Genomic DNA, 18572 nt, shown 5'->3' on the forward strand with positions numbered 1-18572 from the left:
CACAGTTCAAAATTTAGAACCCGACCTACACCTTCGTTTGTATCTTCATTACAAAGAGTAGATGTGAAGCAAAAATATAAATCTCCTTTCACTGAAAGACTAGGCACAGACCTAGATCGTTAAAATAAATAAGTAAATAAAAGCAATTGAAAGATCATAATCTGAGGAAAAGTAGGAGTATATCATATTTGTCTTTCACAGAAACTACCCGTCTGTGAGGATTTTTGGAAGTCGGCATAAAAACAAAAATTAAAAAGTTATTAACTGACAAAAATACGTCGTTTTGACTGTGTACATAAACTGTACTGCTGGCTGAGGACTGCTCCTGGCAGAGGTGAGGCAGGGTGACGGCCTCGGAGCGGGTGTAACAGCACGTGCACCTTTCCTCGCTGACACGGGCTCGCATGTGCAGTTCATGAAGCAGTGCGACTGCATGTGAAATTCAGCCACACTTTTAAATCGGAACGTGCAGGATGGCAGAAAGCCACTGTATTTATGTGTATTTACACGTTTATTTACAGTAAGCAGGCGCTGCACCCAGGTCTGCAGAGGAGGGGACGCACCAGTACCACGCGCAGACAGGTGCGGGGACACACACACCCCCCCGGCACACACACGTGCACATATATAAGCGCACACACACGCACACACGCACAATTACACACACGTATACGCTCACACACACTCACTACAGCCACCACCACCTAACCCCCCCCTCAGCCTCGGCACCCGCAGTACCACAGAGCCACCGCCGGGGGGCGCTGCGCCTCACGCATCCCCCCACACCCCGCTGCCGCGCATGCGCAGAGGCCGGCCATGAAGCCCTGCTACGCGCGTCCGGGGCCGCCCTTCCCCGGCCCCTCCCCTGCCGGGCGCGCTGCGTGTCCCTCTGCTCTTAAGGTGGAGCGGCGCAGTCCCGCGGGATTTCTCGGGGCGCGGGCACGCCGTTGCGTGGCACGACCTTAACGCGGCGGCTGGCGGGTGCCCCGGCGGCGGAAGCGCGCCGGGGGTGAGGGCGAGTGGTGACGTTTCGCCGGTCGGCGGGGAGCGCCCGCCGCTGCCGGAGCGCGGAGCCTGCGCAGCGCCGCCAGGCCCGGCCCGGCCCGGCCCGGCCCGGTGAGTGCCCGCGGACACCGCCCCGGGCCGGCCTCGCTGCGTGCCGCGCTCCGGTGCGGGGCCGCTGGAAGGGGTCCGGGGGGCTGCGGGGACGGGTGTGCCTCGCAGCGAGCGGTTGGTTAGCTGCGCCGGGGCCGGGGCCGGCGGCCGGGTGAAGCGGGGCGGCGCCGGGAGGGAGGCTGCCCTTCGGCCCGGCAGGTCGGGGGTGCTGAGCCTGCCGCCGGCCCGCCAGCGGGCCTGGGCCTGGGCGGGCGGCTGTGTAACGGGAAGGTGTGTGGAAGTCTGCCTGAGCAGTGTTTGACCTGGTGAATTTGACGCACAGGCACACCAGCGAGTGAAATGCCTCCTAGTTGCAGGAGGGAGCTTCTGTTTTTAAGTAGGCCATCAGGATAGCCCGAAATTAACTTCAGCCCAGTATTTGCCAAAAATAACTTGGCAAAGTGAAACTTGCCTGCTTTCTGGAGTGCAAAGCTGATTTCTTAACCTAATATTTACTGGAATAATTCATTGGGGAAGGCATAGCTTCAACTTGTTTTTTAAATTATTTTTTAATTGTGTGGTTTTTTGTTTTTGTTTTTGTTTTTCCCCTCTTCAGGTTCTTCTCTCTGAAGTTCTACCTGAAGCCGCCAAAATGGTTCTAGCAGATCTCGGAAGAAAAATAACCTCAGCATTGCGCTCACTGAGCAATGCTACCATCATCAATGAAGAGGTTTGTAATACACCTATGCGATGCCTCTGTAACGTCTAGAAAGCGAAGTTCTAATAGATAAGGCTGATGAGAGGCTTGAAGTGGGTCAATGTAATCCCTGGGCTCTTTTTTTTCTTTCAAGTAACATTTCTAGCTAGAGGTTTATAACCCCTGATAGTATGGCGAAAACGCAGAGCTACGTTTAGGCCTCAGAGGTTGTGGGTCCCATGGTCACAGGGTCACAGAGCTTGGTGGCTGTACTCCTGGACAGTGGTGTTCTGAGGAGGAGAACGCTGAAGGAGGCAATTTGCACCTACGTTTGGTTGGGATGTATGGTGTGAGACTGTACAGTGTTGCAACTTTTGTGTTCAGCTACGCTGTGGACGTGTATTAGGTTGCTAGAAGTTGGAGCGTGGAAGGAGAAATAGCTTTCAATGTAAATCCTGCCCTCTGAAATGTGAGGATTGTTGTGGTTACTGCCTTTCTATTCTAGCCAGTGTGTGTGGTTCTGGAAGCTGCTTGACTTGGTAGAGTTTGTATTTAAAAAAAAAAAAAATCAAAACATGAAATGATAAATAAGTGTGTTCTGGTACAAAGACTGAAAAGCAAGATTGAAAACTAACAGATGTGATGGTTCGGAACTGCCAAGGAGTAAATAAATTGCTAGAAACTTTTCAGGTGGGAAGATATGGTTTGTGGCTTAAGCTACAAAGAAAGCTTATCAAGGGTTGTAGAGTTGGCATAGTTCTAGAACTTGTGCACGGGGGAAAAGTTTTAACAAGTCTTAAGCTAGGAGACAACAGAACTTTAACTGAGTCAAATATAGCCCAATTCATTTATTCAGCAATGCAGATTTTTCCGCTGCAAGAGCTCAAGCTGTGCAAATGAGGCCACCTACTCAGGTGTTACTTTCAAAAAAAAACCTTTCTGTTACAGACTTTTCAAAGTGACAAGTCTTAAAACAACTAATCTGGGTTTCAGAGGCACCTGTTTGCCTCAAAGCCATGCCACAGAGCAACATACCAGTTTCTGCTGAAAATGTTGATAGTGTGACCACCTTGTATTGGGGGAATACTTTGTTTGTCAAGATTGCGTTAAATTCTTTTGTGGCTTTCTGTTGCAGTTGTTTTTGAGGAGTAGCTGTAGGGAAGTTTAGGAAGTATTGCTACCATACAAGCTGCCATCCTCCTTAATGCAATAGGAAGCATTCTGCATTACTTTGTAGTTTGAATATTACAAGTTCAGGAGCCTCCATTCTCTTTCAGATTTAAATTTGATTTGCAAATGAACAAATGTGCAGACCTGATGTGGCACTTGATATAATAATGGTACCACATGCATTTAATTCATAAAAGCCTTTACTAGATCATAAATACACTTTCACATTCTTATTTGAAACTAATCCTGGGCTAGTCAATGCTGTGGATTGTAAAACCATTTCTCTTTTATACTCCAAAGGTTTTAAATGCTATGTTAAAAGAAGTATGTACAGCACTACTGGAAGCTGATGTTAATATTAAACTTGTGAAGCAACTAAGAGAAAATGTCAAGTAAGTCAAATAATCGAAACAAATTTAACTCCTAATGTTTGTAAAAGTTGTAACTTGAGGTTACAGAAGAGCAACTTCCAACTTGCTTATGGTTTTCTTAGACATACCCAGTTCACCTGTAAGCCCCTGTTTTCACTTTACAGAAATACTTAGTTTAAAATAAATGTCCTGCCAGCTCTATCAAAAGAAATCTTCCTCAAGTTCAGCCAGCCTTTGCTGTTGTACGCTTGTTTTGAAAAACTGATGTCAGTTCAGTGGAAGAGTAAACAAGCTCTTTGTTGCTGCCTAGACACCTCATCTTCATATGTTTTGTGCCGGATATAAATAGATCCGTGCATGTGACCAGGACTGTTACCTTGGCTATTTTCAGATGTGTAACTCAAGTATATGCGAGTCTGAAAGACAAGTATTCCAGAAACATGTTTTTATCCTGCATACAGAAGCAATGTCTCTAATGTATGTCACTTCTTGAATGTGCGCTAACTGAAAACTCAAAGCAAATATCAGAGTGCCGCTCCAGCTACAGAGACTTCACTATTATTAGGTTGCTTTAAGTTATATTAGGATGCTTTAAGTTATACTAATATTTCATGGCTTTGGTTGTACTAAAACTGTTTTCTTCAACTCAGGTCTGCAATTGATCTTGAAGAGATGGCATCTGGCCTTAACAAAAGGAAAATGATTCAGCACGCTGTCTTTAAGGAACTTGTTAAAGTAGGACTTCAAAATTCCCTATTACATCACTTTTCTTGTACAGCCTGGGTTGTGCGAGCACTACAGTAGCAAGCTAAGCTTTAAGGTTACCACGTGGTCCCAAGAGGGGTTCTGCGTATCTGGGTTGTCATGTTTTCTGCTCTAATGCTATTTACTATGCAAACAGTATTTTTTCTGATCAGAACTTTACTTTCAAGGCATCTCTCTGACTAACCTCAATGTAACCTTCAAGTTCAGCTATGCTTACTTTTCAATTGAAATGTGAAGACGAAGGAAGGGTAATGGCCTACAAACTTGTGGACTACTGTATTTGGTTGTCCCAGAAACAAGCCTTTGCTACCTTAATGAAGATTTGTTAAAGCTACTTTAAAAAGTATAAGTAACAACCAGGCAGTTTCTCTACTGCAAATTCTAACCTGCCTGCTTGGTCAAGTCACTGCCCGGATACCAGGATACCAGTATTCTGTCCTCTCGCCAGTTAACGGTGTAGCGTTTTGTTCTTCTGTAGTCTGTGCTCACCCACATGATATCTCCCTGGAATGTATGCACCTTCTACTCACTGAGAAGTGAGGCACTAACCCAAAAAAGTCTTCTGTAGTGTTGGGCTCTCGTCAGAAGAGGTCCATCTAGTGCAGTGATGGTGGGGTGGAGGTCATGTTTCTGTGCTGATCGTAGTATTTGTGCCATATATGCAGGCCACCCTGACTTTAGTGCTTGGCCTTAGAAAGAAGCACTGTGACGGTCACAGAATGGTTAGGTATAACACCATATACTACAGATTTCTTGCGTGGGCTGTGGCTGTTCTTGTAAACCAGTAAGCGTCTAAGCCAAATTAAGACCCAGATATACAAAAAATTGTCTTTCTCCATGGAATGTGACACTAACTGTTCTGTGCTTCTGAAATTCAGATCTGCAACACACAGTATACTTTGTTCTATAGCTTGTAGATCCTGGAGTCAAAGCATGGACACCTACCAAAGGAAAACAGAACATTATCATGTTTGTTGGCTTGCAAGGAAGCGGTAAAACAACAACCTGTTCAAAGGTAACTTGCACGGAACCTGTTTGTGTTGTGTTGTTTTGCTTTGCTTGGGAAGGAGGGTGTGGTTGGACACGTTACGTAGGGCTTGCTTGTGACCCATGCTGCTTTTATCGCTAGGAAAGTACTGACTGATTGCATTGTAGAAATACTTCTGCTGAGGGGATTCTATGATGAGATGAATGTTCAAAATAATATTCTTTTGAGACTATTTATGGTTTCAGGACTTCCTTCAAGATTTTTTTCAAAAACTACACTCTTAATGAAGGAATTTTGTATGTGGATCACAGATTCTTTCCATTCTGTACTTCCTGGATTTAAGATGTACTCTGAGTAGAACCTATCTCATTCTATTACCTACTTAGGGGAACAAGTAGAAATTGGCCTCTGTATTAGGTGTCTCAGCTGAGCATGAATGGGTGCTGTGAAATCTGTTCCAGCCCTGAGTTTATTGAGGAAATTTAGATTTTTATCCTCAAAGAAAAAAAAAAAGGCACAATTCAGAGCAGTTATAACTTAACCTATTTACAATGGTTTTGGGGAAGGAAAAAATCATACTATGGAAGAAGACTACTGATGTATGTTTGTGTATTTTCTTTTCTTTTTTTGGTCACCTGCTCTCTGTGAGATTCAGACATAAGCTGTACTGAATATATCACTGCTCTGATTTCATAAGACTTTCCTAGTGTTTATGTAGACAAACTGTATTTTGGAAGTCTGTCTTTGGGTGAATCAAATGTTCTGTGAATGTATGTTGTACTAGTGAAGCTTACAAGTGTTACAAGGCAGTAAGGCTTCCATCCATTGCTTTAAAACACGTCCCTGCAATGAAATATCTTTGTTCCTCTGGAAGTGAAGAAACAAATGCTCACGTTGCAGTACAGCTTTGGGTACTTTCTGAAAGCTAATCCCATCTGCAGAATCTAGGAGTTAACAAAACGGGAACAGAGGCTATTTGTAGCCATTCCTAGCTCAGGAAACTGAAATCAACTATTTTCATCTAACCATGTTAATCATTTATATAACATACTTTTCTAACATGCTAACAAGTTGATACTTGCACAGTGCTACTAGGTGGTCTCGGTTATAGGAAAGCTGGCTTGATTTTGTGTCCTCAGTATGTACTTCAAGCTGGTACATAGTGCCATGCTTTCTAGTGGGATTTTGGTGTAACTACTTGTTTGGATTTCTTTTAACAGTTAGCATACTTCTACCAGAGGAAAGGTTGGAAGACGTGTTTAATATGTGCAGACACATACAGAGCAGGTAATATAAACAGCTTCTAACGATATGGTTCTTTCTCTGAGTTTTGCTTTTTTTAAATAGCCCCCTGACCATACTTGTCTTACAGGTGCTTTTGACCAGTTAAAGCAGAACGCCACAAAAGCAAGAATTCCCTTTTATGGGAGGTAAGTATCTTTCAGAATCTGTTTGAAGAACAGCTCAATTATAACGAGATATTGTTCCTTACTGAACATCTCCCACAAAGTCCCATTCAGTGTTGCCTAACTAATAGGCTATTAAAATATTTTCTCTCATGAGATGAAATACCTGTCTAGCTCAGTATATTCTGTCTGTCAGTAGTAGCAGGTAGAGTGAGTGTAAGAAGAGATCAGGCATCTGGAGATAATCCCCCTAAATGTTCTCTCAGCTTGCAAGTTTACAGGGCTTTACCAGACAGATTGAGGTTTTCAGGAAATAATCCACTTAGCATCTTTACAGATCAAAAGGTGATTTTTTTGGCCCTTAATTTTTGTCAGGTAGTGGCAGCAGTAGAACTAATATAGTTTTTATTAAACTTCCGTATGAGCTCCAGCTTTGCTGGAGGTGCGCTGTCTAGGTGCCTAGTTACAACTTCCTTCCGAGAAAGGCTAGCAGAATCTAGCACGATCTTCAGCAGGTGAGACAGTCCTTTGTGCTTCAGTTCACCGGACTTCAAGGGTAAATGGCTTAGGGAGGCATAATCTGAATCAGTTTTGGCTTGATATAAAGGAAGTCCATCTTGAAATCTAGGTAGATTTAATAAGTTCACAGTCAAGTAATAAAATCCTTAATTAGCTTAAGGATAAGGAATTGCATACATGTTGATGTTTACTTTTGTGATCAGTTACACAGAAATGGATCCTGTAATTATTGCCTCAGAAGGTGTTGAGAAATTTAAGAATGAAAACTTTGAAATAATCATCGTTGATACCAGTGGACGTCACAAACAGGAAGACTCCTTGTTTGAAGAGATGTTACAAGTTGCTAATGCCATTGTGAGTAGTTTCAAGAAACACATTGACATTTGTTAGAATAATTTGAGTACAAATCATTGCTCATCTCCCAATGTTCTGTGTGGTTTTCTGTCTTCTGGAATGTGTCAGCATTTTTAACACCTAGAATGTGTTAGGAATTACAAACTGATATGAATAAACTAGGACTGGATGATCAGTGCTTGATCGCTTTGTGTCAGTTTTAATTCTTGGATCTGTAATTCAGGGGTGCTTGCATATAACTAGATTGCAGTTTTACTGCTTTAACTTTCCCTTTTGAGGTCTTTGCATTAAGAAACTAGATAAAATCAGACCACACTGGTTCTTTTCTGTAGCTGTGTACTATATTTCTGTGGTTGTTATGAATGTTTGCTCTGAAACAAAAAAGATGATTGGAGAATGTTCATCAGCTTGGGTATGTAAATGAAGCTGGTGTTTCTCGTGTGAGTTTTAAAAAGTTTGGCTAGTTTTTGATTCTGTGATCTCGCATAACAATGTGACAGTTCCCACACAACTCCTGTTAACGGTAACTTGTTTTCAGAGAAATGGACATCATAAAGCTCTTAACGTAAAACCAAATGGAAGATGTTCATTGCTTATAGATGCTATTTAGCTTACTGGCTCAGGTACTAGCTAAAATCATTCAAAACATAAATAAAAACTGTAAAGCTAATAAAGTTTAATATACTGTGTTGTAGATAAGATTTTCACAAATAGTAGCACAGCATAAGGGTTTCAAATGGTCCTTAGACAATACTGCTCATAGAACAGTGTTACAGTGAGTTCTGCTACTGAACATAACGCATCAACACAGTCCAAGAAAGCAGGAAACAAATTTCTCTTCTTTTCCTCTTAGCAACCGGATAACATTGTTTATGTGATGGATGCTTCCATTGGCCAAGCTTGTGAAGCTCAAGCTAAAGCTTTCAAAGACAAAGTAGATGTAGCTTCCGTTATTGTTACTAAGCTTGATGGACATGCGAAAGGAGGCGGCGCTCTTAGTGCGTAAGTATGGCGATACAACAGGGTGTCCAAGGTCTGGCCGTGGGTGTACAACCATGAAATGTTAGTGTCTCACAGAAACCTGTCTTGTGAAAGTGTCACTGTCACATTACAAGAAATCTAGAAATTTCAGTAGTAACAGTTAGATTTTTATCCTAATTTCAGTGGACCTTTTGACATTCAGTGGGAATCAGAATTGGGTATTACGATGTACTTCCAATGCAGTAGTGTGTATTGTCACACATCAGACTTCTGTCTTCTGAGAACAGCAAAAAACAATTGTTGCATCTTGCATGTCAGATGCAAAGTACAAATTTGAGCTTAATAGATAAGGCTTACCTGAAAAATTTTCCTTCTCATTTAATACCCATAATTTTTCCAAAAGGGAAAAAAAATTTAGCTAGTCCTATCTAATGGCCTTAAAGCTGTGATGCAAATGAAGTTTCTGAATTTTCAGTGTCCAGCAACTTGGTAAAAAGATGAGTCTGCAGTTATGCTTTTCTGAACTCCATCTTCTTGGGCTTATGTGCTGTGCTGTATCTTGACATCCTTTGTTGACTAGAACATGCCATATTATCTTCTAAGTTAGATTAATCTCCAACTGTTTTTGAGTGATACAGCTTTGTATGGAGCCGAGATGTGTCTGACTTGGATCTTAAGTGTTAGAATTCCTAAACTGCCATATGTATTTTGCTGTTATTTATAGCACAGTAATGGAACACTAAATTTAAGAGCAAAATGAAAATACCAAAAGCGAGTTCCAGCTGTCATGTACTCGTATATGTTGTCTGCTGTGCCATTCTGTACTTTCTGTAGACTGGAAGCAGAGTTCGATTAAAGCTAGTGTCAGTGACTGATTCCTGAAAAGGTTTTGATTTTTCTCATGTCTAAGTTTTTTTCCTGTGTTGAAAATGAGATTGTTGTCTGTAGGAGGAACCCTGAAGAAAAATTAATCAACACCTGTGTCATCTGACCTCCCTACATTAGGGTAGAATGGGCACAATTTATTTTTTTCTATCCTCTCAAGTTTCTGAAAATTGGCAAAGAAAATGCAACTTATGTATCTATTGGTGATTTGTCAAAGCAGAGTGTGGAAGAAACAGTTTGTATTTTACAAAGTACTAATTAAAGAAATGTTGTCAGCTATTCCCAGCTACCCCTCCTAAATGGATGTTGGATGTTTCTGCATTAATAATTTTTGGGAGTAAAAAAGATACTTGGGAGATTGAGTTGATGTGTTCGTTGTGTTGTGCTGATGATGTCTGAGACATAATATATTCCATATTCCATAATATATATATACATATATTTCACTGCAGAGTTGCTGCTACAAAGAGTCCTATTATTTTTATTGGAACTGGTGAACACATAGACGACTTTGAACCCTTCAAAACGCAGCCTTTCATCAGCAAACTTCTTGGTATGTATGACATGCAACTGTACTTATAAGACACTTTGAACCTGATAATAGAAAGTTAAAGTGTATTTTTTTAATGCTAACTTCAGAGCTGGTTTTGTTTTCCAGGTATGGGTGATATTGAAGGATTGATAGATAAAGTAAATGAGTTAAAGCTGGATGATAATGAAGCACTCATAGAAAAGCTCAAACATGGTAAGTTGTTCCCTGAATAGCAGATGTATTACCATGAACTAATCACGGCAGGTTCCCTCCAAGATGCAGACCACTGCATTAATTTGCGGTCTGTGTAGAGACAAGTAATTTGTTTCAAGTGCACATTGCAGAATGGTTGTTCTTACTCTAATAAATGCGTCAAGCAAGTAAATAGTCATGTTTTTCATCAAGTGACAGGTAGTGCTGTAACTGCTGATTAAGCAGCTTAAAACTCTTGAGTGTGTGCCATCTTGTGTGCCTAGCTGTATTAACGGTAGAGACGATGTTTACTTATCTGTTTTTATGCAGTATAGTATTGCTCTTTATTTTCACAGGGTAAATAGTTGAGAAAGTAACACCTAGATGTTAGTGTGACCTTTGCTAATCTTCTCTTTTTGTTGTATTTCAGGTCAGTTTACATTAAGAGATATGTATGAACAATTCCAAAACATCATGAAAATGGGACCATTCAGTCAGATCTTGGTTAGTTATCCCAAAAATCATTTTTCTTCATCAGATTTTCATTTATATCTGGCAAATTTCTGCTGTGAGCTTAAAAACTTTTCAGTGAAACTGGTGCTAGAGTCTGTGCTTTATATTTTTAGAAAAGGTCCACTGCGATACATACGTGCTGAACTCAAACTTGCTGTCTGTATTTCTGGCTGCTTACTTAAAGTTAGATTTGCTTGTTCTGACACAGCTTTTGTTTTGCATTTTAAAACTAGGGTATGATCCCTGGTTTTGGAACTGACTTCATGAGTAAAGGCAATGAACAAGAATCAATGGCAAGGCTAAAGAAATTGATGACTATAATGGACAGTATGAATGACCAAGGTAAAACAAACTTCAACCAGTATTTCACTTCTCAGTTGTTGAACAAGCCTATTTACAGAGATCTCTTTTGGAAACAAGTTGGACCTAAGGTAGCATCTAACATGACAGAAAAGGGAAGAGAGCATTTATCAGTCTTATAAACAGTTACTTATCCCTGTGCCTTTAAACTTTCTGAATAAGTCCCAATACTTAGAGATATACTGACAACTTCTTGTTGCTGCTCTCTTGTGTAGAGCAGATGGAATTTCAAAGCATTCCATTGATAATTAATGCGTTTTTGTTTTTTGTAGTGTAGTTGTGCTTCTAAAATTTATTAATGCTACATGTGCAAATGAAAAAGTTGGATTTGTTTTTGATCTGTCATTATCATATTTCTTCATACCTTTCTTCCACCCTCAAGTTTACTTAGTGATATAGCCTAGTCTCTGGAATTCAGGGTGTGCTGTTTCTAAACCACCCAGAACTCTTACAGGAGAGGTATGCTCTCACCCTTGAGCTAAACCTATTAGCCTGGCTTACACCAGGTATGCTGAGAGCATAATTTATTCTGACAATTTTTTCTATCACTCTGATTGACACGGGAATGGCCTGTGCTATTCCTTTGAATATTCTGTCTCAATTATTTCTGTACAATTCTGCATTGACACTTCTATAGCTATTTTTTTGTGCTGATAATTTAGTTTTAATCCAGAGCGCGCACTTGTTTTCATTACTTTTAACAATGTTTTTTTCCTTCCTCTGCTGTAATTGCAGAACTTGACAGTACAGATGGTGCCAAAGTATTCAGTAAGCAGCCAGGAAGAATCCAAAGAGTAGCAAGAGGTTCAGGTGTTTCTACCAGAGATGTCCAGGAGCTTTTGACCCAATACACTAAATTTGCACAGATGGTGAAAAAGATGGGAGGTATCAAAGGGCTCTTCAAAGGTAAAAGAAAGTAAAACACTTATTAACTCAGTGCGAAGGTCACTTGATATGTGAACACAGAGGAAGCTCATAATGTAGATTAGGTGCTGGGAGAAGGGAAAGGTGAGAGAGGTGTGGTGGGAGAGGAGGACTGAGTTGTAGGTCACTCATTTTCATGATGCTTGCAAGCTCTTTGATTTAACTGGTGAGAGCCATACTGTTCTTCGTGGTGTTAATGTGTAAATTGGGAGTGAAAACTGCTGTATTTTTGGCTTTATCGAGGTAGAGTTCATCACTACCACAATACTGACACTGTAGTCTGTTATGTGGGCGGGACAGGGACTGTTGATCCTTAATTACTCAAAGTAGTTGATGTAGTAATTTTTGATCATTGACTTGAATGGATTTGAATATAAAATTACGTAAAATTGGTTTTTTTTAGCCTTGTATTTTAATCCACTTTTTCTTCCATTTTCTTGAAGGCGGTGATATGTCAAAGAATGTAAACCCATCTCAGCTGGCCAAGCTGAACCAACAGATGGCAAAGATGATGGATCCAAGAGTCCTTCATCATATGGGTATGTATTGGCATTTGACAGCTTCACTAGGTGATTACCTGTTACAGTAATCTATTTGAAATATTACAGAATTTAGGAAGGGGACTCATCTGGATTCAGCTCTCAAAATGAGCGATTGGAGTAACATCTGAGGAAATAGTACAGTGACTTCAAGCATGTCTGTTGTGAAGCAAATCTATTCCTGAACTTCCATCCCCTTCCAAGCTTTGCCTTAAATAAGTAATTTTGACAAGAACAGCTTTTACGAAAGCTTTTACTAAAGATTCCCATACTGGAATCTTTTTAACTGATAATGATGATTTCTTCAATTTTTTTTCCTTTGTCTAGATCTTGATGCAAAGGTCATCTTAAAACCTACTTTAAGCTTTATGTAATTACTTCCTCGGTTGTCCATATTTTGATAGCCATTTAAGCTTGGCTGAGTATTGGGCTTTTGTTTGTATATTACAGAGATGGTCTCCTTACACCACACGTACTTTAGAAGCAAGATAGCTGTCCTTCAAAACTAATTAACGCATGCATCTTCTCACTTATTTTCTTCAGGTGGCATGGCAGGATTGCAGTCAATGATGAGACAATTTCAACAAGGTGCTGCTGGGAATATGAAAGGCATGATGGGATTCAATAATATGTAAAGAAGCCTTAATAAAAATGGACTTGGTTGACTATTAGTTGCGACTTCAGTGAAAGGATTACTTTCTTCCTTTTTACAGTGATGGGGGAGTGGTCTTTTAAAATCTTATTCAGGCTTCTCAGTTTCTACATCTAACTTCTGAAAACTATTTTTGCTTAAAGTAGTTCCTCTCCACTAATACCTGATGGCACAAAGAGTAATTCAATTTAATAAAATCATGATGTAAAATTTTAATATGTAGAGACACTTTTTAATTGTTTACATTAAATGGCAGCCATTATATTTGTAAACAACCCTGATCTTTGGTTATAGTAACATAAAATGTCACAAATATACTGTAAAATAAAATTAAGCGATTATGAACACAGGAATGGACTATTTCTTCCAATTCTTCATAATGATCCTTTATCAGTATGTAATGAGACTTCCTTAATTTGAATCATTTCTAATTATCTATGCCAAACAGTTATAGCAAAACAGTTATAGCAGTAACATAACTGTAATGCAACATCTAAAATGTAGAGGTGCTGCTGCTCAGATTTTTGAAGGTGTCAGTTTTGTACAAAAACTGTTCTCCAGAAGTCTTATCAGTCTTTGCCTTTACATAAACAATGAAGGAAATTAAAACATGTATGTAGAAATCTTCAGTATATGTGACAGCTTGAAAATCTGCGTACTGGACTGCCAATTAAGCAGCTCTTCTGTTATCAAAATAGTTTGTAATATATAGTAAATAAAACTCTTGTGCTGGTATTGAAATTCAAATAGCCATAGATAGTTGTATCTGACAGACCATATTGCCCCAACTCAACTATTACCTGATCTTAATTTCCTTTGTCATCTCTTGTACTACCTCAGTCCACAGTGTAGGTCTGAAATGGGTGGAATCTACAGGTACACTTGAGAAGTGTAAGCCAGATAAACCTTAAAATCTGATGCACAGTTTAGCAAATATGGTGAGATCGTTCACTGTTACTTTAAGGAAAGGGAGTGTATTATGGATTTAAGTATGCTGAGTGCTTGGATTGTAAATAGACACCCATTTGTGTTGCCTAGATGACATAAAAATTAGATATGGTAATCAAAGTATGTCCATCTGTTAGTGGCAGCCATTTGTTTGAAAAGGTGACCGCTAACAGCTGATAGTGAACAACTTATTAGCACAAGAGCATAATTACCTACATAAAACATAAGCCATGCTGTAACTTAGTTTATAATGTCTATTTTCTGCACTAGTAATGGTACATGTATTCTAAATAGGATACTGAAAAATCTTTAGGTATGCTTTTCACTACAATACTGCATTTTATGCATATAGTTAATCTGTAAAAGAATTGGTTACATTGGATTCTATTATTTTCAATGAAAATCAAACAAAAGAATGAATACTTGCATATCATGAGCTTGTGCAGGAGCTGTCCTCAGCTATACAAGTGGCACACGTTTACGAAAACTACTTTTTTAAAGTATTTTCAGTTCTTGAGCAATTGAAGTGAATACAAGATACAAAACCATGCAGCTGCATTAGAAAGCAGAATATAAATCTTGGTTTGCAACACGGTAGGGGATAGTGAAGTTAAGTTGAATGCTGTTGATGGAAATCAAACGTGAGAAGAATAGGCATATTGAGGAGGAACAGTGAAGCACTGTTCCTGTACAGGCTTAGTTGGACTGTCAAGTTATCAACAATTAACTTGTCCTATTTTCAATCCATTGCATGTGTTTAATTTTAGTCTTTAGAATATCCAAACTACTACTGCTGCCGTACAGGAAGAGACCAAATAGGGATAATTGCCTAAAGATTTGAATTGGTGTCTTTAAAGAAAAAGTGGGTATAGGCTCATGCTAGAGGTGCTTAAGTGGAAAGTTCAACTGTACAGAAGGGTCTATAAAACCCTCTCATAGATTTATAGGAGAAAAACATTTTTAAGGAGTGTGGGGAAATAACTTTGTTTGTAGATCCTCCAGAGTACAATGTGTAGAAGAAAATCTGAGCTGTTGCCAGAGAATAGAAGCTATCATGTTCAGTACATTCTTTCAATCTGGGGCTCTAAACTGAAGACTTAATTACATCAAGTCAAGAGAGGTCTATGTAAAACAAGGCTAGAAAGTAACAACTCCCTGGACTATCTTCTTGCATTATTTAGACTTCTTGTGCTTGTCCATCACAGAAAAGTTCTGTCTGGTATACATGAAGCCTGAAAAGTTGAAGCAAGTTTCATTGGGAATAAATAGAAGACTGAGGTTTGTCTTTCTGTGTCTGTCTTCACGAAACCAGTTGGTGCTGCTTGGACTAGTTAGCTGTTTTGTTGTCTGGGCACATGGCTAAATCTAGGTTGAGAATTTGAGAGGAGATGATGAAGGGTTTAGGAAATCAGGTAACTGTAGTGCCTGGGGAAGGCCACGAGGAGGAGCCAAGGGACAAAAGAGCAGTGTACAAAATAAGCTTGTCTCCTCGAGCTTCTGTTCTACAAGTACATCCATGTTTTAAAATCAGTGATATCCTGCAGTCGCCCTCTTACAGTATTTAAGCGTACAGTACATTAAGGTTACACTATGTTAATAAATTCTGATATGTGTGTGTTCATTAGTGCAACCTGATGTAGAAATAGGTACCTGATGTGTGTTTATTGTTTTTGAAAGATGATGGATATAAAACTTTGTAAGTCCTGATGATTTTTGCTGTTCTGTAAAAGTGGAAGACCTTTACCAGCTGTGGAACAATCATTCATGTATTGTTGGTGCATGCTTTCTTGGTTTGCTGCCTCTTGATGGAAAGTCCTACCGAATGGGCTGGAACAACAGGTCTGATGGAATTTTTCACTCCTTCACTCCAGACAAGGAAGAGAAGGAACTACCCTGGTAGTTCAAACATCAATGACCTTTCATCACAGCTATTGAAAAGGATGCATGTAGTTCATAGCAGCAATTCTTAAGCCTCTCTGCCTGAGTAGCCTACTAAGAGAGGAAACAGTTTTGATGGTCAATATATAGCTGTGTGATAATATCTGGACAATTAACTCTATTAGCACACAAAAACAGCCATGAAAAGGCACAGGTATGGTTTTGTCAGAACTCTGTGTTATTTATTTACTGATACTAGTCTTTACCTTTCTTTAGGACTTCTACTATTGACAACTATTAAAGTCTAATTTGCAAATGCAAATTGTTCTGGGAGGTGAAAGTTTTACTGCACAGCTGCTATTATAACCATAGAGGCAAAGGACAGCAAGTTGGTTGATTTAATGCCATTCTAAGAACTGCTAACATATTTCAATCAGTTCTTAATAAACAGAATTCAGGTGTAAGGATAAGAGGTATTTACTTGCCCTTATGCTAATTTGTTTCTTTGCAATTTTAAGTAATACCTCATTATTTCTATATACAAAGTAGATGCTTGGTCCTGTATTGTACGAAATAGTACTCTGTTCATTCAGGCGTTCATCATCAAACATTTTGATCACACATCCCATTTGTAAGTCACTTCTGTAAGGGGAACTTTTCTGCCTTGTGCGAGTATAATTGTAAATCTGGTACATTTGTGCTCAGTGGGACCTTAATTTGCCTCACAATCTGGATAATGCTTCGATATGACTAAAGAATGGTTAAGAGTCTGTCTGTGCCACAGCCCGTAATTTTGGGAAGCCATAGTGAGTGACACAGGGTTGAAGGTTGGCTCTTACCATCACGTAAATAATTGTGTGTTACAGCCACTGACTCCTACCTTTAAAACATGATTCACTCCTCGGTTCTGCAAAAAGGATGCTTCAAATACCTCCTCCTCCAGCTGGCTTCTCTGCTTGTTGGCAGTGTCTGTGCCTTTCGCCTCGCTCAGCTCTGGCCAGGCAATGAGGGCCGGGCAGGCGGCTGCCTGTGGGCGCTCAGCACAGCGCTGGGAGGCTGAGGGCGGTCAGCTCCCGGCTCAGAGCAACCCAGTTACCTGACACGAAACGCTTCTCCCTGCCTGCTGGGAATACGCGTTATTTGCACTGACTCAAACCCCAGGGGCCGGGACGCCCTCGCTCTGCATTTCTTTCTCCGGGACGATGAGAGGCGCGTTACAGCGAGCTCCCTTCCCCTCTCCGCGGTGCCACGGCGCTCCCCTCGGATCCCCGAGGGCCACCGTGGAGCAGGGCGGCCCGGCAGGCCCCGGCGGCCTGCCCTCGGTGCCTGCCCCGCCCCGGCGGGCGGTGTGACGGGCGGCGCCGCCCGGCTGCTCGCCTCCCTGGGCCGCGGCGGGCCCGCTGCCGCCCTCCCCCGGCGCCTCGGCGGGCGGGAGGGAGATGGAGCAGGGGCTGTCCGCCATCACCCTGTACTGCGCCCCCGCCGCCGGCCCCGCGGCCGCCGCCTGCGCCATGGAGCCCGAGCCGGTGAGGAGCGGGGCCGGGGAGGCCGGAGCTCGGCGGGGAGGGCGGCCATTTGCGGGGCGTTGCGTGCCCCGAGCCCGGCGGGCAGGGCCGGGGCTGGGTGGGCAGGAGACGGGGATCCGGGGTGCGGGGGGAGGAGGAGGAGGAAGGGAGGAAGGAAGCGTGCCCTTCCAGTGAGCTGTGCTTACAGCCTGCAGGGCGGGCACGCGGCTCGGTGTCTTGTGTTTCACCTGTCAAACAACGCCTCTTACAAACGGGCCTGATAAATATTGCATTAAGACAGGTCTCCGCTCCCGGGCGGCGCGGTCAAGTTGGCAGGCGTGCCGGAGAGGGCCTGGCAGGCTCCGAGACACTTCCCCCTGGCCGGCTCCGTGTGTCCCCTGCTGGGGGCTTTATCCCCAATGCCTGCGTGTGCTGCGCCCGAGCTCCTTGTGCTGGTGCTTGCGGCGCCCGGGGTTTCTTACAGTTCTCTCCCGACTCTCCTATTTTGTCATCTGCTTCCAAAATACCCTTGCTTTTTAATTTCAATTAAAACACAATGTTAGAAAGTCAAGCAGTATGCCAAAAAAACAATCCAAAAGAAAAAACACCAACCAAAAAAATACCTAGCTCCCCCCCCCCCCCCCAAAAAAGTAATACAAAACGAAACCGGTAAGGCAGGCAAGATAGCAGGGGTAGAAATACTTCTCAATAGGTATTAGCAGCCTTCGAGTAACTGGCGCTGTCAGATCGGTAGATCTGTGCAAACCGAATTACTCGTCTTTCTGAGGGAGAGCGGATGTCACAGGCTTTGGCATTTTGGAACAAAAGCTCTTGTATATGGCACCGGGTTCTGACAGATTAGAAGGTGACAAAGTGAGTAGTTTCTTCTCCTTATTGCTGGTTGCTTTCCTTCGACAAGACTTGAGGTTATTGCAGTGCCTTGTGTTAGTTGTGTCGAGCCCCACTAGCTGCAGGTGTCCTGGCACACCTCATCCTTAATTGTAGCTTATTTGTTTTGGCATTTTGATTGTGGACTTAAATTCCATTGTGCTGGATATTGTACCAACAGCGCCACAATGTTCCCTGCTCTCGGTGTGTTTCTGGCCAAAGGGTGAGGTACGCGAGGAGGTGAAAAGATGGTTAACGAGGAACAGCAGCTCTGGATGTGACTTTCTGACAGGCCAGGTTTATGGGGAAGTCATAAAGCGAAGAAAAATTCCAAGAGGGCATTTGAAAGGAAAGGGAAGTAGCTTTAAAGTGTTCACGGAGTACCTTCACAGCGTGAGCTAGTGTGGCAG

General features: G+C 41.7%; 1 protein-coding gene across 3 annotated transcripts in view; it reads left to right on the forward strand.

The window, feature by feature from the left end:
• The first annotated feature begins 963 nt into the window (after window positions 1-963).
• The window catches only part of LOC106038821 (signal recognition particle subunit SRP54), a 31316-nt gene continuing 13707 nt past the window's right edge, over window positions 964-18572 (forward strand). Inside the window, exons 1-16 of one of the 3 annotated variants that reach the window (XM_048059958.2) lie at window positions 965-1116; window positions 1712-1825; window positions 3263-3354; window positions 3984-4068; window positions 5009-5113; window positions 6307-6373; window positions 6459-6516; window positions 7215-7365; window positions 8219-8367; window positions 9684-9784; window positions 9890-9976; window positions 10386-10459; window positions 10702-10810; window positions 11564-11734; window positions 12196-12291; window positions 12835-13296. In XM_048059958.2, the coding sequence (XP_047915915.1) occupies window positions 1748-1825; window positions 3263-3354; window positions 3984-4068; window positions 5009-5113; window positions 6307-6373; window positions 6459-6516; window positions 7215-7365; window positions 8219-8367; window positions 9684-9784; window positions 9890-9976; window positions 10386-10459; window positions 10702-10810; window positions 11564-11734; window positions 12196-12291; window positions 12835-12926 (1515 nt within the window). In that variant the 5' untranslated portion in view covers window positions 965-1116; window positions 1712-1747 and the 3' untranslated portion in view covers window positions 12927-13296. Of the gene's footprint in view, window positions 1117-1711; window positions 1826-3262; window positions 3355-3983; window positions 4069-5008; window positions 5114-6306; window positions 6374-6458; window positions 6517-7214; window positions 7366-8218; window positions 8368-9683; window positions 9785-9889; window positions 9977-10385; window positions 10460-10701; window positions 10811-11563; window positions 11735-12195; window positions 12292-12834; window positions 13297-17111; window positions 17296-18572 lie in introns of those variants that run through there. The other 2 variants (XM_066998009.1, XM_048059961.2) reach the window with 2 other exon arrangements.

The sequence above is a fragment of the Anser cygnoides genome, chromosome 5 (assembly GCF_040182565.1).
Source record: "Anser cygnoides isolate HZ-2024a breed goose chromosome 5, Taihu_goose_T2T_genome, whole genome shotgun sequence".
Lineage (NCBI taxonomy): Eukaryota > Metazoa > Chordata > Aves > Anseriformes > Anatidae > Anser > Anser cygnoides.